The sequence below is a fragment of the Bufo bufo genome, chromosome 1, assembly GCF_905171765.1.
Source record: "Bufo bufo chromosome 1, aBufBuf1.1, whole genome shotgun sequence".
Taxonomy (NCBI): domain Eukaryota; kingdom Metazoa; phylum Chordata; class Amphibia; order Anura; family Bufonidae; genus Bufo; species Bufo bufo.
Window position 1 is genome coordinate 464,121,480 of NC_053389.1, and position 24,724 is coordinate 464,146,203.

Sequence of the window (24,724 nt, forward strand, 5' to 3'; positions counted from 1 at the left end):
CAACCATCCAAACATACATGTTGTAAGGTTTAACCCTTGGAGCACCTCAGTTTCTTCCGAAAAAAAAAAAAGAACTAGGCCACACTTGAGCATGGTGAGTAGTAGTTTTAATGCGGCTGGGCAAGCATTGGTGGACCATCTTTTATACCCATTTTCCATGGATTATGGTATTGACATTTTATATGTGCTAAGTAAGGCATCCCTGTCGTGGTTGGTGCTATTACATTAAACCATTAAAGTTGACTGTGCAAATCCCGAATGTGTACCATTTTCCCAAGCTTTCAAAAGGGCAAAAATCTGTATATTACATGGCCAAAATATGGACACCCTATGAAACCCTGAACGAATCATATTTTTCCAAACAACCATTAAAAAGGCAGTTGGACACACATTTCTCAAAATTCGAAAACCAAAACGACAAAAAACAAAAATAATCAGAAATTGGTGTGGGAGCAACAGCCGTCCAACACACTGAACATCTGTCTGCAGAGATACTGCATGCAGTGCACACATGTCATCTCGCATCTCTATTCTTGGTCAGATTGCAAACATCAATGTTCCCGAACCATCAAAGAATTGATTCATCAGGAACAAAACAGAGAGGGTAGGCGCTGTCTGCGCACGGCACGCGTCGTCTCATCAGACAGCTCTTCAGCGGTGGAGCCTGGTGTGACTCCACCCCCCAAATGATGTAGAGACTCAGTGTTTCACAACCAGTGTGGCTCCATCTGTTGCAAAACTACAACTCCCAGCATGCCCCGACAGCCTTTGGCTGTGTGGGCATGCTGGGAGTTTGAGATTTGCAACTGCTGGAGGCACACTAGTTGTCAAACAGTCATGTAGACAACCAACACCAGGCATGTACAAACTATTGCCCACCATCTGATGCCCAACTACAACTCCAAGCAGGACTGGTTAGCTTACAGCTATTCTGGCATGCTTGGTGTTTAAATTTTAAAAGAGCTAGGAGCAGTCAGTTATGACATGCCAGGCCTACTGTAAGTATCTGTCTTCCATTCTCCAACTCCACTCAACCCATTACTTTTGTGTACACTTTCGGGCACCAAGATTTAAATGCAAGTGTATAATTCAAATTTGTGATGCATATAAACCAAAAAATGAAACTTACGTCCTCATATCCATTACCGATCTTAAGAACTGCAACTGGGCAGTGTAGATGTAGGGGCGCTTCCCTGACGTCCCCTCTCCACTCCGTCCTTTTTTAGTGACCTTCCGCCGGAATTGGTCCCGGCAACTGGCCCAGCGGGTTTTAGTTAGTTTTACTGTAAAAAAAATGACATAACAAACAATTGTGAGTCCCAAATTTGCCAAACCAATTCTCCATTAACTTTACAAAAATGGTAAAAAAAGAGGAACTATGAACAAAATATATAAAATGGAGAGATTAAACAGCACATGGAACAGTGCAGCTGGTGTGTGGATACTAATGAAGAAGAACAAGGTGGAGGAGACTAGTCGTGCAAGCCATTTGGTCCAAACCAATTTGCAATATATGTGAAGGTGACAACTGTAAGATGCTCAATTACAATGGCACATGGCGCAGGCCAAAAAAAGGTCATAGACATGTGATTATACATGAGTACTGTATACTGTGCAAAAGGAGGCAAAGCCATTTGAAGATAAAAAAGGGTGGGGGATGCAATTTAATAGTCGTCACTTTGGTAAACCAAGTCCAGGCCTTCCTGCCAAAAAAAGCAGGACCACCCCAAATAAAAAAAATGGGACCAGAGGGAGTTTGAAACATTATATTTTGGGCACACACAGGGCAAGGACAGCACAACTGCATTGCTAGCACTTACGTAAATCGGCCCGGCCTCGGCTATCCGCCTTGGCCCATTCATTTTTTCGCAGGCTCCGGGCAACTTGCTCCCACGCAGCATCCTTTTTTAGGCGGTCCGAATAGTCATTGGAGCGTGAATCCCAAATCACTGGCCTCTCCTGGACCAGGGTGATCAGCCTCTCCACATTCCAGCGAGGCATGGTGCCAGGAAACTATCAGAAACGTCTGCCTCACCACACAGAGAAGCTTCCAGGCACAAGTGGCTAGAAATTAGCATAACCTGTGACCTTAAACTTCCTGTACATATTTTTTTTTAATTTTATTGGCACAAAGTTTGGCAAACAGTTTGAACATGGCAAAAGAAATAAATAAAACGGGCGCGGACGCGGGCACGGCTGTCAAACGGGTGTGCAAACGCGTTTTTCACGGCCCCATTGACTTGAATGGGGCCGCAAACCGTTAGCCGTGAAAAAAATAGGGCAGGTTATATTTTTTTCACGGCAGGAAACACGGGTCACGGGCGCGGGTGACAAAACGGGTGCAGCAGCCGAGTTTTCAACGGACCCATTGAAAGTCAATGGGACCGCAGAAAATCACGTCAAACGGCACAACGGCCACGGGTGCACACAACGGTCGTGTGCATGAGGCCTTAAATAAATAAATCTGGAAATAGTTTTCTGAATTTAACATTTGAGATAAACTGAAACTGAATATAAAATATGCAAAATAAAAGGCTCAGTTACAATTAGTTTATTTGAATAATATATTTGTTTCATTCCAATATCCCTTAATCAGCAACATACCATAACAGTATCATTAGACACAATACATCTGGTGTAAGTTCAAGCCATTAAATTTTCTGATGTAAGGGTTACATTTTATTGGAAAACACAAAATCATACACAAGCCCTATTACTGTATAATGCTAAAATAATGCAAATTTAACAATAAATATTCTTAAGTAATGTACAAATAAGATTACCTGAAGATTTGACATGCCTACTGCTGCAATCATGCCAAACATTACCATGAACATTCCTCCAATGACTGGCTCTGGAATTGTTATAAAGATAGCTCCAAATTTTCCAAAGAGACCTAATATAATTAAAAGGATACCTGCTGTCTGCAATACTAAACGACTTCCAACCTAGAAAAAAAGAAAACAAAATCTCAGGCTTTCTTCAGCATAAAGCACATAAAACTGTATCAAAAGCATAAAGTTAAAACACTGTGGTTGAAGAAAGCATTTACAAAAATATTTTATGAATTCCTCCTTAATCCAATCTGCACAAGTCAGTTTGATGTACGTTCCCTAATAAGACACATAGAAAAGGAGTATCAGTGCTAGACAATCCTTTTGAAAGGGTTGTCCAAACTTTTGCTATTCATGGCCTATCCTCAGGATAGGTCATCAATGCAAAAATGGGTGGGGCCCAACTCCTGACCCCCTTCCAGTAAGCTGTCTGAATAGGCCCCAACACTCCAGTCAGCACTTGCGACCATCGCAAGGCATAGAGCTCTAGATGATATAGCAGCTGTGCTTGATATTGCAGCTCATGCCCATTTGTTTTAATGGGACTGAGCTGCACCAAGGCCACGTGACCAATGAACATAACATCACATGACCTAGTAAGAGGCTGCAGCACTCGCTGGAGCATCGCTGCCTCTTCAAACAGATGATCTGCAGGGATCCTGGGAGTCAGACCTCCACAATCGAATGGAGATAGGCAATCAATTTCAAAGTCTCACACAACCCCTTCGAATATGGTTGTGATCATGTTATTTTAAGGTGACTATCACAACTTTTGTGCTGCTGAAATATACAGAAATTGCTTTGAAGCAGTAGAATTAGCACAAACGTAGTTATTAAAAGTAGTCATAACATGTAGTTATAAAAAGCAATCTGTCACAGAAATTTTCTTTTCTGCCAGTTAAAACCAGATAGCAACACATATCCTTTTTTCTAACCTGTTTTTATTTTCTGTTTGGAGATTTTTTTATTCTAAGTTTTCGGCATAATAATTTGGAGGCTTCCAACTTACCTGAGCATTTAGGCTGGGTTCACACCTGAGCGTTTTACAGCGCGTTCCTACGCGCTGTAAAACACTCAACAGGCAAAAACCAATGTTTCCCTATGGGCATGGTTCTCACCTGAGCGTTTTACAACGCGTACGAACGCGCTGTAAAACGCCCTACGCCCCAAGAAGTACAGGAGCTTCTTTGGGGCGTATTGTCGCACGCAAATCATTGTAGTCAATAGCAAGAACGCGCGTACGACGCGCGTTTCCAAAATACAAAAACGTCCCAAAATACGCCCGATAAAAACGCCTGTAAACAGCGCATATCGAATACGCTGAGGTCTGAACCCAGCCTTAGAGATATGCTTTCCAGCCACATGGGCCATAGACAAAATGATCAGGATGGGACTTCACTGTCCTCTATTGGAGAGTTTTCTAGGCATGCTCTGTGACCAGTGCAGATGTCATTATGCAAGGAAAGAATAGATGAGCTGTAACAATTACATATTGTGAATGGTGGATCCTGTGTATATATATAGGCATTATCTGTCACTTTAATCCTGCCTGTAATCATAAGCAGATAAGTGCACTAAAGTGATCTGTACAGAGAGGAAGAGAAATGTGAAGAATGTGTGAGACAAAAAATATGAGCCCTAGGAGACCTCAAAGCATTTCAGGTAAAAAGGATTTGGACTAGAGTTGGTCAACCAGTTTGGCCAAATCTAATCCGAATAAAATTTTGGTCAATTAGCTGTATATACTTGTAAAACCCCATAATGTTCTTTCGACAACCTCTCAAATAGAAATATGTCTTTTCTATACATGTTTTGCTTCCTATGATTACACCCAAGACTTTTAAAAAACAAAATAAAAATTGCACATCAAGACTGCATAAAACTTCACTATGATCTAAAAAGAAGATATTTGAAACCACCAAAATAAGTATGTAAGTGCAAATAGTCAAAAAGTGCAGTTTGGATACAGTTTTAGAGGCTTTGTTCGCTGGAGAATCCATACTTGTTATGAGTGTCCCTTGACAATAACCTTGTTACAAATTATCTCAAAGTATGAAAACAAACTATTATATGTAATTTGTGAGGAAAACCTGGCAGTAAGGCTCATTTCACACGTCCGCAAATGGGTCCGCATCCGTTCCGCAAATTTGCGGAACAGGTGCGGACCCATTCATTCTCTATGGGGACTGAATGGATGCGGACAGCACACAGTGTGCTGTCCACATCCGCATTTGCTGAGCGCGGCCCCGATCTTCCAGTCCGCAGCTCCGTAAAAGATAGAACATGTCCTATTCTTGTCCGCAGCTGCGGACAAGAATAGGCATTTCTATAGGGGGTGCCGGCCGGGTGTGTTACGGATCCGCAATTTGCGGGACCACAACACAACACGAACGTGTGAATGGAGCCTAAGGCTGAGTTTACACGAGCGTGTCCAGATAAGGTCCGGATGCGTTGCGTCAAACCCGCGTGAGTAGGTACCCAATTGCAGTCAGTTTTGACTGCGATTGCGTTCCGTTGTTCAGTTTTTATCGCGCGGGTGCAATGCATTCAGGTTTGGGTTCGGTGTTGTGTAGATGTTATTATTTTCCCTTATAACATGGTTATAAGGGAAAATAATAGCATTCTTTAATACAGAATGCTTAGTAGGTGGTCAATTGAGGGTTAAAAAATAATTAACTCACCTTCTCCTCTGGATCGCGTAGCTGCCGGTCTCTTCTTACTTCTTTAATCATGAGCTGCCGGCTAAAGGACCTGTGGTGACATCAGATCACATGGTCCAATCACATGGTAATGGATCATGTGATTGGACCATGTGATATGACGTCACCACAGGTCCTTTAGCCGGCAGCTCATGATTAAAGAAGTAAGAAGAGACCGGCAGCTACACGATCAAGAGGAGAAGGTGAGTTAATATTTTTTTATTTTTTTAACCCTCAATTGACCACCTACTAAGCATTCTGTATTAAAGAATGCTATTATTTTCCCTTATAACCATCTTATAAGGGAAAATAATACAGTGAATCGACTGTCATCTTAGCAACCATGCGTGAAAATTGCACCGCATACGCACTTGATTGCGGATGCTTGCGATTTTCACTCAGCCCCATTCACATCTATGGGGCCTGCATTACGTGATAAACGCACATCTACCCCCCATGGCATATTTCTCCCCTCCATGGCAGCACATCTTCGCCCCCCCCCAACTCCAATGGCACATTTCTCCCCTCCATGGCACAGACAGAGCTCACTCATGGTGATGGTACTCACCATTCAACAGCTCCAGTCAGACTTCCTGCTTCGCGCCGCCACTCGCCGGCCAGTCACACCGCCTCTCCCCCCACGTGACTGACTGATAGTGACTGACTTGTTGCCATGCAGTGCTGAACTGCTGCATTGCCTGTGTGATGAGGGCCGCTGAACGGGCTCGGCACATGCAGGCTGGGCAGACACCCAGCGGCGCTGCAGCTCAACTTGCGCAGCGCAAGTTCAGTAAGTTCGGACGGGACGACGGGTGAGAAATAATTTTCTTCACTGGGAGGCAGCCGGCAGGCCCGCAAGGCCCCCACCAACGCAAAGCCTTAGGCGGCGGCCTAAGTGGTCTAATAAAAGAGCTGCTTCTGCACATGGAGGTGACTAGGAGCAGGACAACATATGTGCAGCGTCTGTGCTCCTGAACATAGAAGCCCAATGGCTTAGGTAGGTTTAGCGTAGGACCCGCCTGACCTGAGACCACCTTGGCGCTTGGTAGGTGGGCACAGACGTGTTTTAATCAAAATATATTGGCTAAGTGTCTCAGATTTTATCATATTAGAGTGTGGACTTTGTCCATATATAATGCTTGCATCTACTTTACTAAGTGCATTATTATCTTATTTCTGTGATTTTCTTAATTACTCAGGGCTCGTTAAAATGAATGGATTATTTGTGTAATGCAGGTCCTCCGCAGTGTAAGCACTCTCCATGGCCGCTAACAATGAAGAGTAAATTTAAAATTGCCCAAACATGCACAACCATGTGGTTTGCATCCACATTGTGGCCACTAAGTGGGAAGGTACTCTGAGGTGCATTTGTGGTCACATAATCTGAAAAACAAATGATATATTTACCTTTGTAATCCCCAATGCTGCAATATTCTGGCTGTATGAAGTAGTTCCATTTCCTGTTCCCCAAATGCCAGCTAAAATACATCCTATGCCTTCCATTCCAATTCCACGATTTAAAGCATGTGTTGGAGGATTTGGAGCTCCTGATAATTTTGCACAAGTGTAGTAATCACCAATTGACTCAACAGTAGAAGAAAGTATCCCTGATAACATCCCCAACACAGAGGAGAGGCTTACTGTGGGCCAACCCCATTGACCTGAAAGACATTAAATGTGATACAAAATGAAATCAATTGCCTCAATTAAATATTTTGGTGTCTGTCTCCATCGATCAAAATGCAGATGAATGGCCATCTTACTGAAATGCTATTGCTACAATTAAAGACAAGCAACTATTATCCTCTTATTCCAGTAAATTTTGTGAACAGTGACCCTCAAAATTTTAGTCAGAACTGTTTTTGATCAAAGAGTGAAATAGCCATTCATCAGCATTTTGATCAATGAAGTGCAGACAGCAAAATAAATAAATTAATAAATAAAAACATACAAATTGCATTAAAAAATCCACATAAGGTCTTCTTTCACACACATTTTCCAAAATGCATTTCTGACCAAACGCTTGCAGCGTTTTTCTCTCTGCGATGGGGACGCAACCAAACGGAACAGAATGTACTTTGGTGGATTCCGTTTCATTCAGTTCAGTTTTGCCCCCATTGACAATGAATGGGGGCAAAACTGAAGCGTTTTCTTCCGCTATTGAATTCCTATGACGTATATCAATAGCGGAATTAAAAACGCAGATGTCAAAGTAGCCTTAAAAGTATTTTTGCCTTCAGACCCTCAATAAGAGAAAATGTTGATGTAATCTATAAAATGTACTGTAGCATTTTTAAATTATGCAGTACACTGATAGTAGAGTCTGATTTATGTATCAGCCTCTTGGCATCATTTTCTGCTTGATCAAGAATAATGAATGGTTATGCAAAGTCTAATTAACAGCATGCTAAATCAAAGTTGCACATACTGTATAATTTTGTTGGGTGTGATTAGGGGTGCACCTAGCTTTTCTACTGCCTGGGGCAAAAATTGAAATGGTGCCATGCCAAATTCTCAAGCTAACTTTTTCCCTCCTAACTTTACATACAGCACTACAAAACATACAGGGTAATTTCAGTGTTGCATACCTCTTACATCCGCATACCTCTTACATACCTCTCTGTCCTCATCGTCTCCTTTCAGACCAGCACACCATGATGATTTCTTCCAGCCACGTCTCTGCAGAGTTTGACAAACAGACATCTTAGTTTCCTACTTTCCCATCATCCTTGCGCCTTCTAAACACCCCATCCTGCCACCCCCAATACTGTGCCAGCTCTGCTCCCCAATACTATACTGCAGAAACAATCCACATGTTAGCAGTGATGGCCAGTTCGCAGTGTTCGCCAGCGAACACATGCGATCTGCCATCTTAACTGACAAGTCCGGCGAGGCACAGGTAAGTCCTTACCTGTGCCTGTGTGCGAGCCAGTCTGAAATGAAATGCGGTCTCCGGGAACAGGCAGTTCCCCCGGAGGCTGTTCTCGGAACTGCCTGCTCCCGGAGACCGCATTTCATTTCTGACCGGCTTGCGCACAGGCACAAGTAAGGACTTACCTGTGCCTCGCCGGACTTGTCAGTTAAGATGGCAGATCGCATGTGTTTGCTGGCGAACACTGCGAACTGGCCATCACTGCATGTCAATACCAATACCACATAGATAGTGCCCCCTCAATAATTATTGGCTCATAGTGCCCTAAAAAATAACTGTGCCAAGCAAATAGTGTTCCTGAGACTAAAAGTGTCGTAAACATAATGTCTCCCAAAAATAATTGTGCTAAGCTGTCCCAGGGTGCTCCCCACAGTAACATTGCTCTCAAAAGTCCCACCAATAGTAATAATTATCTGACAGGGTGTACTTAGTACTAATAGTGGCCCTACAGTCCCCCCAACAGTGCTAATGTCCCCACTCTGCCCCAGAAGTAATAATGTTCCTGTAATGCACATACTAGTTATCATGTTCCCCATAGTCCTCCAGTAGTAATAAAGGTCACGATAATTTCCCCCAGTAGTAATAATTCTCCTTATAATGTGTGAATACAAAAAATGCCCTCACAATGTTTGCCACTACAAAGAATGTCCGGTAGTACAAAACATACATCCTCTTAGTGCCAACTGTAAAACTAATGTCCCCATAGTGCCCCCATAATGTGTGCCAATACAAAAAAATACATTCTATTAGTTTCCCCAGTAGAGCTAATGTCTCCATTGTGCCTCCATAATGTGTGCCAGTATAAAATACATCTATATAGTGACACAGTTAATGCCCCCATAGTGCTCCTCTCCTACACTAATATTTACCTCCATGTGGCTCCCAGCGAGGCGATGCAGGCCTCTTCTGGCCTGTGTCTTGCGCTGTATGCTGCCTGGCTCAGGCGGCGCATTGATGATGATATAATTGCATCACCAGCGCCAGCCTCTGATAGGCTAAAGGCTCTAGGGTTGAACCCAGTCAGAAGGAACAGAGCAGGGAGACATCCCTCTTTTGCCCTGCTGCAGTATCTAACTGTATCACCATCCTTAGGGTGGCAATACTGTTGAATATAGAGACATGAGATCTTCCACAATGGAAACGCTCATTTCCCTTGGCCCTGCCGCCATGTCTCACTTATATCCTAATTGGCAGTGTGGCCCTGGGTGTGATACACTGACATACAAAACCCCCTAATGTGGTCCCATTTATTTCATGAAGGTTTTAAAAACAGTTGGGTGTACTTTTATAAGTTGTCATAATGGTATGTGTAGGACTCAGAGATTGACAATAGAGATGAGTGAATCCAATCTGACGAAGTCGAATTCGTTCCGAAATTTCAGGAAAAATTTGATTCTGAACTAATGCGAATTTCCTCTCGCTTCATGGTAACAAATCGCAATTTTTCCTAACATGGCTACAATGGTGGCTAAAACAATTGCAACACGTGAGAGGACATGTGGAAAGTAACTCTGGGAAGGCGGGATGACCCATAATGCCATGCATGCAGCCAATCAGCAGCCAGCCCTATAAATACGGTGGTCATCTTAGATTCTGCCATTCCCCATCGTACTTTGTTCAGGGACAGACGTTTATGCAGGCGCTAGGGAGAGTGAAAGAATACCTCATTGTGAAAAAAATAAAAGTGTTTTATAAGTGCACGATAAGGATAGAGAGGAATCATTTCACATCATCTAAGTGCAGGGACAGACGTTTTTGCGCTAAAAGCGTTTCTTGTCATATTTCTAGGGTTGAGCAAACCCAACTTGTAAAGTTCGGGTTTGTACCGAACTTTAGGATTTTTGGACCCCGGACCCAAACCCAAACATTTCAGTAAAAGTTCGGGTTCGGTGTTCGGCGCTTTCTTGGCGCTTTTTGAAAGGCTGCAGAGCAGCCAATCAACAAGTGTTTAACTGTGTGACCTTAGAAGCCATCACAGCCATGCCTAGTAATGGCATGGCTGTGATTGGCCAGTGTAGCATGTGACCCAGCCTCGATATAAGCTGTAGTCACGTAGCGCTACACGTCACTCTGCTGTGCTTAGTGTAGGGAGAGGATGATGCTGCTGCTGCTGCTGCTGTGAGGGGGAGAATAGGACAGAATCTGTTATCAGATCTCCAAATGAACTCAGCGATCTACATAGATTTAGTTGTGTGGGTGCAGTGCACAATCTTTTTACACTGCCCTGAGCCCAGTGACAGAGAAAAATAACTGTTATCCGTCTGTTAGTTAGGTGGGCAGCGGCGGTCATTTTATGCAAGCTCAGTGCACCAGCACTGCATATGTGCTTTTGTGACATTCAAATCCAAGCTTGAAATACTACACTAATAATCTGGTTTTAAAAAAAAACATCCTATATCTGGTGCCTTTGCAGCATTAGTCAGTGTGCAATTTAAGCTAGAAATACAGCCATCATTTTCTCGGTTTTTAAAAACACCCTTTTTTGGCAAAATACACAATTTTACAGCCCTTGCTGCATCTGCACGTGTGAAAATCTAGCATTATATACAGCTTTCATATTCTGTTAGTAAAAAAACACCCTTTTTTTGCAAAATACTTAATATTGCAGCCCTTGCTGCATCTGTGATTGTTAAAAACAAGTTTTAAAAACTTAAATAATTTTCTGGCTTTGAAAAAAATTTGTTTTGCAGCTTTTGCTGCATATGTCATTGTGAGATACACCCTTTAGATACTGTGGTTCTATTCTGCTTTTAATAAAACACCCATTTTGGCCAGAAATCTTTAATTGCGGTCTAGTCTGGATCTGTACGTGTGAGAGACACCCTTTACATACTGTGATTCTATTCTGCTATTAAAAAAACACAAATTTGTGGCTAAAATCTTTAATTGCAGCCTAGTTTGCATCTGTATGTGTGAGATACACACTTTAGATACTGTATCAGTCGTTACCTTTGGCTGTGACCTTCTGTCTATGCTCTCGCTGCAGCTCCGTTCCTGTGTGTCATTTGTGGTTCTTTATGGGTTAACTCCCCTGTGTGCCTATTAGGAGTTAATCCTCTGTCTGCTCCATGGGTGTGGCCTCTCTGCTGCACCCATGGAACCTGTATATAAGGCTGAGGTTTCCTCAGTTCTGGGTCAGCTCTCCTGGTGTGTGTTGTCTTGTCCTGCTCCTGTTTGTACTCACTCTCCCATGCTGATGACCCATGGGATCCGTGTCTGTCTGTCTGTGCTCTGTGGGTTTCCTACTTGTTCATTCCCGTCCTCATTGATGTCCTCTTTCCTGTGTTTCTGTTATCTGTTATGCCAGTTATGTTTGTTATGTTATATGTCTCTGTTTAGCAAGCCCTTGCTGCACCTTTCTTTGCAGCAGAGTGCAATGCGCAAGGCCATGCAGTTTACTACTGGTGGAGCAAGTCCTTCTCTGCTTATTGTCACTCCTGTTTCCTTGCTATGTACTCCTGCTTGTGTTATTAGTTGCCCTGTTTGTATTTGCCTGTCTGTTATGTATGCCTATGTGCCGTCGGTACCTTATGGTACCTGTTGTCCATTCGTTCCTGCTGTCACTGTCTAGTTCACGCTCCAGAGTGGACCCTGGCAACTTCCTGCTGCAAAGTCTAACCCTAACATCTGGGGCCCTAGTGAATACCAGGAGTTGCTTAGTCACGCCCCTTTGGAGTATTACTAGACAGTGGCGCAGTGGGGGTTTTCTCCCACTGTGCTGATGGTACATAGAGCTCATGTTTTGTCTGTGCTGCCTTCCCTGGTTTTTGTTTGTGCAATAAACTCTTGTGTGTCTGTACGTGATTTCCGTTTGTTTATTGCTTGACGACGCGGTGGTCTCTCCTGGGACCTCCTACTCGTGACATACTGTGATTCTATTCTGTTATTAGAAAAACAGCCATTTTGGTCAAAAAACTTAAATTGCGGCCTAGTATGGATCGGAACGTGTGAGATACACACTTTAGATACTGTGGTTCTATTCTGTTATTTGAAAAACAACTATTTTGGGCAAAATACACACTTTTACAGCCCTTGCTGCATCTGCACGTGTGAAATTCAAGCGATATATACAGCTTTCATATTCTGTTAGTAAAAAACTAAAAAAACTTTTTTTGCAAAATACTTAATATTGCAACCCTTGCTGCATCTGTGATTGTTAAAAACAAGTTTTAAAAACTTCAATAATTTTTTGGCTTTGAAATAACCTTTATTTTGGGCCTCTGCCGCATTAGTCAGTGTGAAATTTAAGCTAGAAATACAGCTATAATTTTCTGGGTTTTAAAAAACACCCTTTTTGTGCAAAATACACAATTTTACAGCCCTTGCTGTATCTGCACGTGTGAAATTTAAGCGTTATATACTGCTGTCATATTCTGTTATTTTGGACAAAAAACTTAGTTTTGCAGCCTTTGCTGCATATGTCATTGTGAGATACACCCTTTAGATACTGAGGCTCTATTCTGCTATTAATAAAACACCCATTTTGGCCAAAAATCTTTAATTGCAGCCTAGTCTGCATCTGTACGTGTGAGATACAGCCTTTACATACTGTCGTTCTATTCTGCTATTAATAAAACGCCCATTTAGGGCAAGATCCTAAATTTGAGAAATATGAGGAGAGCGTCAAATAAGGGACGTGGCCCAGGTCGTGGTGCTGCTGGCGGAGTTCCTGTTGCAGAGAGAGGATGTGGTCGATCTGTGCCAGCTACACGCACAAGTGAAACCCCTTTCTCAGGTGCGAGTAGGCGACAGAACCAGCAGCGGTATTTGGTCGGGCCTAATGCGGCTCTACGAATGGTGAGGCCAGAACAAGTACAGGCGATAGTAGATTGGGTTGATGACAGTGCCTCCAGTTCCTTCACATTGTCTCCCACCCAGTCTCCTGCTGAAAGATCAGAGTTGGCACCTGCAGTCTATGTTCATCAGTCTTTCACCTCACCCCCTTGCAAATAAGCCAAGCAGTCTGAGCACCAAGTCATGCAGCAGTCTCTTTTGCTTTTTGATGACTCTGTTAGCAAGGTTTCCCAGGTCTATCCACCTAGCCCTGCCCCAGAAGTGGAAGAGATTGAGTGCACCGATGCCCAACCACTTATGTTTCAAGATGAGTACATGAGAGGACCATTATCGGATATTGACGAAACACAGGTGCCAACTGCTGGGGCTTTCAAAAGTGTGCAGACTGACAAGGAGGGCAGGGGCGAAGACTGGGTAAAAGATGATGAGGAGGAAGATGAGGTCCTCGACCCCACATGGAATTAAGGTCATGCGAGTTACCTGTGTAGCTCGGAGAAAGAGGCAGTGGTCGCACAGAGCCACCAACACAGCAGAAGAAGGAGCAGGGTGCAAAAGCGGAGGGGCCATCCCCGAGACAGTACGCCTGCTACTTCCCACCGCAGCAAAGGACCGAGCACACCAAAGCCAGCTCCAAGGAGTTCCCTGGCGTGGCAGTTCTTCAGACAATGTGCTGACGACAAGACACGAGTGGTTTGCACGCTGTGCAATCAGAGCCTGAAGCGAGGCATAAACGTTCTCAACCTGAGCACAACCTGCATGACAGGCATCTAAATGCAAAGCACGAGCTGCAGTGGAGCAGACACCTCAAAAACCAAGAAAGGTCTCTAGCTCCTCCTGTTTCCTCTTCTGCTGCAGTCTCGGCCTCTTCATCCACCTCTGGAGTGACAGTGCCACCTTCCACCCCGCAAACAGAGGATCTTCCAGCAACACCACCACCTGGGTCACCAAGCATCTCCACAATGTCCCATGGAAGCTTTGAGCTCTCCATCTCCCAAAGACTGGAGCGGAAGAGGAAGTACCCCCCTACCCACCCGCAATCCCTGGCCTTCAATGCCAGCATTTCAAAATTACTGGCCTTTGAAATGCTGTCATTCCGTCTAGTGGAGACGGAGAGCTTTAAAAGCCTTATGGCGGTGGCTGTCCCACAGTTGGTCGTGCCCAGCTGCCACTACTTTTCCAGGCATGCCATCCCTTCCCTGCACAACCAAGTGGTGGACAAAATCAGGTGTGCACTGCGCAACGCCATCTGTGGCACGGTGCACCTCACTACGGATATGTGGACCAGTAAGCACGGTCAGGGCCGTTATATCTCCATAACAGCACAATGGGTAAATGCAGTGGCGGCTGGGCCTGAGGTAAATAGCAGTTTGGTGCATGTCCTTTCACCACCGAGAATTGCAGGGCGCTTCAGTTTGCCTCCTGTTGCTTCCTCCTCTTACCCCGCTTCCTCCTCCTTTTATCGCCTCCTCATCCGATCAGCATAACACCTTCACACCAACTTCAGCACAGCCAGTTTTAAAACTTATCTGTTTGATGGACAAACCCCACACCACACAGGAGCTGTGGATGGGCCTTGAACAACAGTGAGCCTCAAGCCCGGCCTGGTGGTGTGCGATAATGGGCGAAATCTTGTAGCAGCTCTGGGACTAGCCGGTTTGACGCACATCCCTTGCCTGGCACATTTGCAGAATTTGGTGGTGCAGAGATTCCTTAAAAATTACCCCGATATGTCAGAGCTGCTGCATAAAGTGTGGACCGTCTGTGCTCGCTTTCGGCGTTCTCACCCTGCTGCTGCTCGCCTGTCAGCGCTGCAGCTTAACTTTGGCATTCCCGCTCAACGCCTCATATGCGACATGCCCACAAGGTGGAACTCCACCTTGCACATGCTGGCCAGACTGTGCGAGCAGCAACAGGTGATAGTGGAGTTTCAGCTGCAGCACGCACGGGTGAGTCGCTCTGCAGAACAGCACCACTTCACCACCAATGACTGGGCCTCCATGCGAGACCTGTGTTAATTGTTGCACTGTTTCGAGTACTCCACCAACATGGTCAGTGCTGATAACGCCATTTTCAGCGTTACAATCCCACTTTTATGCCTCCTTGAAAAAACGCTGCTGGCGATGATGGAAGAGGATGTGGCACAGGAGGAGGAGGAGGAAGAGGGATCATATTGTAGGGTTTATGGCCAGTCATTCACAAGTGTCTCCGAGTGTGGCTCCTGCACCCACAAACCCAAAGTACACAATTGGCCATCCAGGGCACAGTTCTGGAGGATGACGAGGTGGAGGATGAGGAGAAGGAACCTTGTTCACAGCAGGGTGGCACCCAGATTAGCTCATGGCCATCACTGGTGCGTGGCTGGGGGGATACGGAGGACTCAAACGATAATCCTCCAACAGAGGACAGCTTTTCGTTGCCTATGGGTAGCCTGACACACATGAGCGATTACATGCTGCAGTGTCTCCGCAACGACCGCCGAGTTGCCTACATTCTAACTAATGCTGATTACTGGGTGGACACGCTGCTGGATCCTTGTTACAAGGACAACGTACCGTCCTTAATTCCATCACTGGAGCGCGAGCACAAGCGCACTCTGGTAGACGCACTGCTGGTGGCATTCCCACCTGACAGCGGGGGCACAGTGGAAGCACAAGGCGAAGGCAGAGGAAGAGGTCGCCAATGCAGCTGGGGCGCCGTCAGCACCTCAGAAGGCAGGGTTAGCATGGCCGAAATGTGGAAAATCTTTGTCAGCACGCCACAACAACCAGCACCTAGCAGGAGGCAGCATTTCACCAACATGGTGGAGCAGTATGTGTGCACACACCTACACGTACTGAATGACGGGTCTGCCCACCTCAACTTCTGGGTCTCCAAATTGGGCACATGGCCTGAGCTTGCCCTTTACGCCTTGAAGGTGCTGGCCTGCCCTGCAGCCAGTGAATTATCTGAACGTGTGTTTAGCACGGCAGGGGGCGTTATCACAGACAAGAGCAGCCGCATGTCCAAAGCCAATGTGGACAAGCTCACGTTCATTAAAATGAACCAGGCATGGATCCCACAGGACTTGTCTGTACCTTGTGCAGAATAGACATGTATACTGGCCTTAACCAGCCATTGTTATCCTACAGCGCAATTGCTCATTCTTGTATTTTGAATATTTCACACTCTTTTGGAGTGTACCCTAATAAAAAAAAATTATATATTAAAACCAAAAACCAGTGTTGGCTACCTCGTCCTTCTCCACCGCTGCTTCCACCTACACCACTACATCCAAAGCCTCCTCAAACTACTACTCCATATGGACCGCCATCTCATAAATCAATTTTTTTTTATTTGTACGTATTTTTCTGTTACATTTTCGGGTGAAATTCAGCAATTTTTGGCTGTGATATACCACTGCTCTACCTAGTAGACAGGTAAAAAAAATCACTAATTTGTCTGTTACATTTTTGGGTGAAATTCACCAATTTTTGGTTGTGATATACCATTGCTCTACCTAGTAGACAGGTTAAAAAAAAAATCACTAATTTGTCTGTTACATTTTCAGGGGGAAATTCACCAATTTTTGGCTGTGATATACCACTGATCTACCTATTTAAACCAAAGGCAGGTTACAAAAAAAATGTGTAAAACAACAAATGGCATAAATTCCTCTAGCGAAGCAAGCTCAGAAATAATGGGAAGACCAATAAACGAACACTGAGACTAATTAGCTATAAAAGTATGAATTTTATTGGAATACATTTTAAAAAACATATAATTTGAGATGATAAACGTATCTATATCACAAGTGCTTTACAACCCTGGGAGATACAAGTAATAGGTATGACATCAAAAGGAATGTAGAAAGAGGATGCAAAGGTAAATCTACTGGATGGGCATCTAATCCAATAAAGTGCAAAGTGCCATATAAATAAAGTGCATAAGCAGACCCTATTAAGCAACAGAGATCGCATCCCTACCCTACCAAATGATTCACAGATGGTGCATAATATAAGATGTATATAAGTAAGTAATCACATACCGTTTGTAAGAATAATATCTCCACAGGAAGACCGCACACCCCGATGCGCGTTTACCTCTGGGGGCATGGTAACCGAAACGAAAAGCGCATTTGCAGCGGGGTTTGCGGTCTTCCTGTGCAGATATTATTCTTACAAGCATTATGTGATTACTTACTTATATACATCTTATATTATGCACCATCAGTGAGATTTGGTAGGGTTGGGATGCGATCTCTGTTGCATAATAGGGTCTGCTTATGCACTTTATTGGATTAGATGCCCATCCAGTAGATTTACCTTTGCATCCTCTTCCTACATTCCTTTTGATGTCATACCCATTACTTGTATCTCCCAGGGTTGTACCGCACTTGTGATATAGATACATTTGTCATCTCATATTATATGTTTTTTAATATGTATTCCAATAAAATTTATACTTTTATAGCTAATTAGTCTCAGTGTTCGTTTATAGGTCTTCCAACTGCTCTAAACTAGTAGACAGGTAAAAAAAAATCACTAACTTGTCTGTTACATTTTCGGGTGAAATTCACCAATATTTGGGTGTGATATACCACTGCTCTACCTAGTAGACAGGGTAAAAAATTCACTAATTTGTCTGTTACATTTTCGGGTGAAATTCACCCATTTTTGGGCGTGATATACCACTGCTATTCCTAGTAGACAGGTAAAAAAATTCACTATATTGATTGAGGCCAACGATATACCTACTTACACAAAATACTGATTAAGAAGTTCGATATACAGTACAGACCAAAAGTTTGGACACACCTTCTCATTCAAAGAGTTTTCTTTATTTTCATGACTATGAAAATTGTAGATTCACACTGAAGGCATCAAAACTATGAATTAACACATGTGGAATTATATACATAACAAACAAGTGTGAAACAACTGAAAATATGTCATATTCTAGGTTCTTCAAAGTAGCCACCTTTTGCTTTGATTACTGCTTTGCACACTCTTGGCATTCTCTTGATGAGCTTCAAGAGGTAGTCCCCTGACATGGTTTTCACTTCACAGGTGTGCCCTGTCAGGTTTAATAAGTGGGATTTCTTGCCTTATAAATGGGGTTGGGACCATCAGTTGCGTTGAGCAGAAGTCAGGTGGATACACAGCTGATAGTCCTACTGAATAGACTGTTAGAATTTGTATTATGGCAAGAAGAAAGCAGCTAAGTAAAGAAAAACGAGTGGCCATCATTACTTTAAGAAATAAAGGTCAGTCAGCCGAAAAATTGGGAAAACTTTGAAAATAAGGGCTATTTGACCATGAAGGAGAGTGATGGGGTGCTGCGCCAGATGACCTGGCCTCCACAGTCACCGGACCTGAACCCAATCGAGATGGTTTGGGGTGAGCTGGACCGCAGAGTGAAGGCAAAAGGGCCAACAAGTGCTAAGCATCTCTGGGAACTCCTTCAAGACTGTTGGAAGACCATTTCAGGGGACTACCTCTTGAAGCTCATCAAAAGAATACCAAGAGTGTGCAAAGCAGTAATCAAAGCAAAAGGTGGCTACTTTGAAGAACCTAGAATATGACATATTTTCAGTTGTTTCACACTTGTTTGTTATGTATATAATTCCACATGTGTTAATTCATAGTTTTGATGCCTTCATAGTCATGAAAATAAAGAAAACTCTTTGAATGAGAAGGTGTGTCCAAACTTTTGGTCTGTACTGTACCTGTTTCCACCAAGTATTAATTGAGGCCTGCGATATAACTGCTTCCACAAAATACTGATTTAGGGGTTCGATACACTTGTTTCCACCAAATATTGATTGAGGCGTGCGAGATACCTGCTTCCACAAAATACTGATTATGGGGTTCAATATACCTGTTTCCACCAAATATTGATTGAGGCCTGCGATATACCTGCTTCCATAAAATACTGATTAAGGGGTTTGATGCACCTGTTTCAACCAAATATTTATTGAGGCCTGCAAGATACCTACTTCCACAAAATAATAATTAAGGGGTTCGATATACCTGTTTCCATCAAATATTGATTGATATTTATTTTGCAACCACAAAATAATAATTAAGGGGTTTGATATACCTGCTTCCACAAAATAATGATTAAGGTGTTCGATATACCTGTTTAAACCAAATATTGATTGAGGCCTACGAGATACCTGCTTACATAAAATACTGATTAATGGGTTCAATATACCTGCTTCCACCAAATATTGATTGAGGCCTGCGATATACCTGCTTTCACAAAATACTGATTAAGGGGTTTGATATACCTGCTTCCACAAAATACTGATTTAGGGCTGCGATATACCTGCTTCCACAAAATTCTGATTAAGGGGTTCGATATACCTGTTTCCACCAAATATTAATTTAGGCCTGCAATTTACCTTTTTCACAAAATAGCGATTAAGGGGTTCGATATAGCTATTTCCACCATATATTGATTGAGGCCTACGATATACCTGCTTCCACAAAATAATGATTAATGGGTTTGATATACCTACTTCCGCAATATACTGATTAAGGGGTTCGATATGTCTGTTTCTACCAAATATTGATTGAGGCCTGCAATATACTTGCTTCCACAAAATACCTATTAATGTGTTCGATATACTTGTTTCCACCAAATTTTGATTGACGAGTGTTATATACCTGCTTCCACAAAATACTGATTAAGGGGTTTGAAATACCTGCTTCCACAAAATACTTATTAAGAGATTCGATACACCTGTTTCCACCAAATATTCATTGAGGCCTATGATGTATCTGATTCCACAAAATACTGATTAGGGGGTTCGATATAGCTATTTCCACTAAATTTTGAATGAGGGCTGCAATATACCTGCTTCAACAAAATACTGATTACGGGGTTTGATATACCTGCTTTCACCAAATATTGATTGAGGCCTGCAATATACCTGCTTCCACAAACTAATGATTAAGGGGTTTGATATACCTGTTTCCAACAAATATTGATTGAAGCCTGCGATATTCCTGCTTCCACAAAATAATGATTAAGGGGTTCGATACACCTGTTTACACCAAATGTTGATTGAGGCCTGCAAGATACCTACTTCCACAAAATACTAATTAAAGGGTTCGATATACCTGTTTAAACCAAATTTTGATTGAGGCCTGCGATATACCTGCTTTCACAAAATTCTGATTAAGGGGTTCGATATACCTGTTTCCACCAAATATTAATTTAGGCCTGCGATATACCTGCTTCCACAAAATAATGATTAATGGGTTTGATATACCTACTTCCGCAATATACTGATTAAGGGGTTCGATATGTCTGTTTCTACCAAATATTGATTGAGGCCTGCAATATACTTGCTTCCACAAAATACCTATTAATGTGTTCGATATACTTGTTTCCACCAAATTTTCATTGACGAGTGTTATATACCTGCTTCCACAAAATACTGATTAAGGGGTTTGAAATACCTGCTTCCACAAAATACTGATTAAGGGATTCGATACACCTGTTTCCACCAAATATTCATTAAGGCCTGTGATATAGCTGCTTCCACAAAATACAGATTAAGGGGTTTGATATACCTGTTTCCACCAAATATCGATTGAGGCCTGTGATATACCTGCTTCCACAAAATACTGATTAAGGGGTTTGATATACCTGCTTCCACAAAATACAAATTATGGGCTACAATATACCTGCTTCCACAAATTACTGATTAAGGGGTTCGATATACCTGTTTCCACCAACTATTGATAGAGGCCTGCGATATACCTGCTTCCACAAAATACTGATTAAATGGTTCGATACACCTGTTTCCACCAAATATTGTTTGAGGCGTTTGAGATACCTGCTTTCACAAAATACTGATTGAGGGCTGCAATATACCTGCTTCAACAAAATACTGATTAAGGGGTTTGAAATACCTGCTTCCACAAAATACTGATTAAGGGGTTTGATACACCTTTTTCCATAAAATATTGATTAAGGCCTTTGGGATACCTACTTCCACAAAATATAGATTAAGGGGTTCAATATTCTGGTTTCCACCAAATATTGATTAAAGCCTGTGATATACCTCTTACGCAAAATACTGATTAAATGGTTTGATACACCTGTTTCCACCAAATATTGTTTGAGATATCTGCTTCCACAAAATACTGATTAACGGGTTCGATTTACCTGATTCCCCCAAATATTGATTGAGGCCTGCGATATATCTGCTTCCATAAAATAGTGATCATTGGGTTTGACACACCTGTTTCCACAAAATATTAATTTAGGCCTACGACATAACCTGCTTCCTCAAACCACTGATTAGGGTTCGATATACCTGTTTCCACCAAATATTGATTGAGGCCTGTGATATACCTGCTTTCACATAATACAGATTAAGGAGTTTGATATACCTGCTTTCACAATATACTGATTGAGGGCTAAAATATTTCTGCTTCCTCAAAAAATACTGATTGAGGGCTGCGATATACCTACTTCCACAAAATATTAATTAAGGGGTTTGATATACCTGTTTCTACCAAATATTGATTGAGGCTTGCGATATACCTGTTTCCACAAAATAATGATTAAGGGGTTTGATATACCTGCTTCCACAAAATACTGATTAATGGGTTCGATACACCAGTTTCCACCAAATATTGATTAAGGCCTCTGAGATACCTGCTTCCACAAAATATAGATTAAGGGGTTCAATATACCTGTTTCCACCAAATATTGATTGAGGCCCGCGATATACCTGCTTTCACAAAATATTGATTAAGAGGTTCGCTATACCTGTTTCCACCAAATATTGATTAAAGCCTGCAATATAACTGCTTCCACAAAATACTGATTAAGGGGTTTGATACACCTGTTTTCACTAAATATTAATTAAGACCTGTGAGATACCTGCTTCCACAAAATATAGATTAAGGGGTTCAATCTACCTGCTTCCACTAAATATTGATTGAGGCCTGCGATATACCTGCTTCCACAAAATACTGATTAAGGGGTTTGATACACCTGTTTCCACCAATTATTGATTGAGGGCTCCGATATACCTGCTTCCACAAAATACTGATTAAGGGGTTTGATATACCTGTTTCCACCAAATATTGATTGAGGACTACGATATACTTGCTTTCACAAAATACTGATTAAGGAGTTTGATATACCTGCTTCCACAAAATACTGATTGAGGGCTGCGATATACCTGCTTTTCCAAAATAATGATTAAGGGGTTCGATATACCGTATTTTTCGCCCCATAAGACGCAATTTTCCCCCCAAAGTGGGGGAAAAGTGCCCCTGCGTCTTATGGGGCGAATGCTGGCAATTTTCATCGTAGTCTGCGATGCTGCAGCATCGTAGACTGCGATGTATTAGTGAGGAGGGTCTGTAGTAGGCGGGGAGAGCGGCGGGGCCGTGCAGGCACTATACTCTGGTCCCGCCGCTCAGTATGTACTGTTTTATACGTAGTGTTAATCATCATATTGTCACAGCCAGACAGCTGAGAAGCGCTCATAGGAGCTTTTCAGATCCTCCTCCTTGAATTTCTTTGTTTTGGTTTAGTTTCTCATCTCGTTAGTCTATCTCAGCTGTCATGCAGTCGGACTGATTGCTGCCCTTTAAATTCCTCCCCATAATGCAGTAGTGTGCGGCTGATACAACTTCCTGGAGTGTGTGTGCATGCTGTTCCCAGTTCCCAGTTCCCAGTCGTCAGTCGTCTGCAAGTTAAGTGCTGTTTATGTATTTATGATTTTCTCTTTTCTGGATCCAGGTGACCCTGACTCCCTCCGTGTCAGTGTAGGGAGCCGGTGGTCGTGTCCCCTCCCTATTGTAGGGTCTTCAGGTAATAGATAGCCGAGGAACGTGGATATGCGCCCATCCACCTTTAGGGTGTTCGCATAGGCTGAGCAGTGAGGGAGAGCAGCAGGTCTATTGCAGGGGTCTCCCTTTGTTCCTTAGTTGTGGATCCAGAGAGACATTGTTATATGGTATTGTCTTGTTTCCTGTACACCATCCGTGACACATATCTAAACTGCGCTGCCCCTGCTTCCCATGTGTACCGTACTTACCGGTACACATGTCACGCTCCTGTAGTAAGCACTAGCAGCGGCCGTAACTCACGGAGGTCACGTGCCTGCTCCGCCTACTTTATGAATGAAGCAGGCGGAGCAGGCATGTGACCTCAGTGAGTTACGGCCGCCTGCAGCCCGGCCTGCCTGCTAGCTGCTAGTGCTTACTACAGTAGCGTGACATGTGTACCGGTAAGTACGGTACGCAGGGGGAGCGCATCATTATTCAGTTTAGATATGATATTAACTCTACGTATAATACAGTACATACTGAGCGGCGGGGCCAAAGTACAGTGCCTGCACTACCCTGCCACTCTCCCCGCCTACTACAGCCTCTCCTTAGGAATCTGTGGATGGCATTATGATGGGGGGATCTGTGGATGGGACTGTTATGGGGGGATCTGTGGATGACACATATAGCAGTGTCATCCACAGATCCACTACCCCATAACAGTGCCATTCACAGATTCCCCCATCATAATGCCATCCACAGATCCCCCCCACCATCATAATGCCATCCACAGATCCCCCCACCATCATAATGCCATCCACAGATCCCCCACATAACAGTGCCATCCACAAATCCCCCACCCAATAACAGTGCATCATCCACAGATCCCCCAAAATAGTGTCATGCACAGACCGCCATTAGTTCAAACCCACCAAAAGCACACCTTTTGGTTAAATATATATATTTTCTTATTTTCCTCCTCAAAAACCTAGGTGCGTCTTATGGGCCAGTGCGTCTTATAGGGCGAAAAATACGGTACCTGTTTCCACCAAATATTAATTAGGGCCTGCAATATACTTGCTTCCACAAAATACCGATTAAGGGGTTCGATATGACTATTTCCACCACATATTAATTGAGTCCTGCGATATACTTGCTTCCACAAAATAATGATTAATGGGTTTGCTATACCTGCTTCCACAAAAAATACGGATTGAGGGCTGCGATATACCTATTTTCACGAAATACTGATTAATGTGTTCGATATACTTGTTTCCACCAAATATTGATTGACGGTTGTTATATACCTGCTTCCACAAAATACTAATTAAGGAGTTTGATATACCTGCTTCCACCAAATATTGATCGAGGCCTGCGATATACCTGCTTCCACAAAATACTGATTAAGGTGTTTGATACACCGATTTCCATAAAATATTGATTAAGGGGTTTGATATACCTGTGTCCACCAAATATTGATTGAGGCCTGCAATATAAATGCTTCCACAAAATACTGATTAAGGGGTTTGATACATCTGTTTCCACTAAATATTGATTAAGGCCTGTGAGATACCTGCTTCCACAAAATATAAATTAAGGGGTTCAATATACCTGTTTCCACAAAATATTGATTGAGGCCTGCGATATACCTGCTTCCACAAAATACTGATTAAGGGGTTTGATACA

At 43.0% G+C, this 24,724-nt stretch overlaps 1 protein-coding gene across 2 annotated transcripts in view; it reads right to left on the reverse strand.

The window, feature by feature from the left end:
• Positions 1-24,724, reverse strand: part of LOC120979732 (solute carrier family 23 member 1-like) — a 652,539-nt gene that overhangs the window by 203,651 nt on the left and 424,164 nt on the right. For both annotated transcript variants that reach the window (XM_040408688.1, XM_040408682.1), the window contains exons 8-9: positions 6,941-7,194; positions 2,784-2,948 (exon numbers count right to left, since the gene is read on the reverse strand). In XM_040408688.1, coding sequence (XP_040264622.1) covers positions 2,784-2,948; positions 6,941-7,194 — 419 coding nt within the window. The remainder of the gene's footprint in view (positions 1-2,783; positions 2,949-6,940; positions 7,195-24,724) is intronic.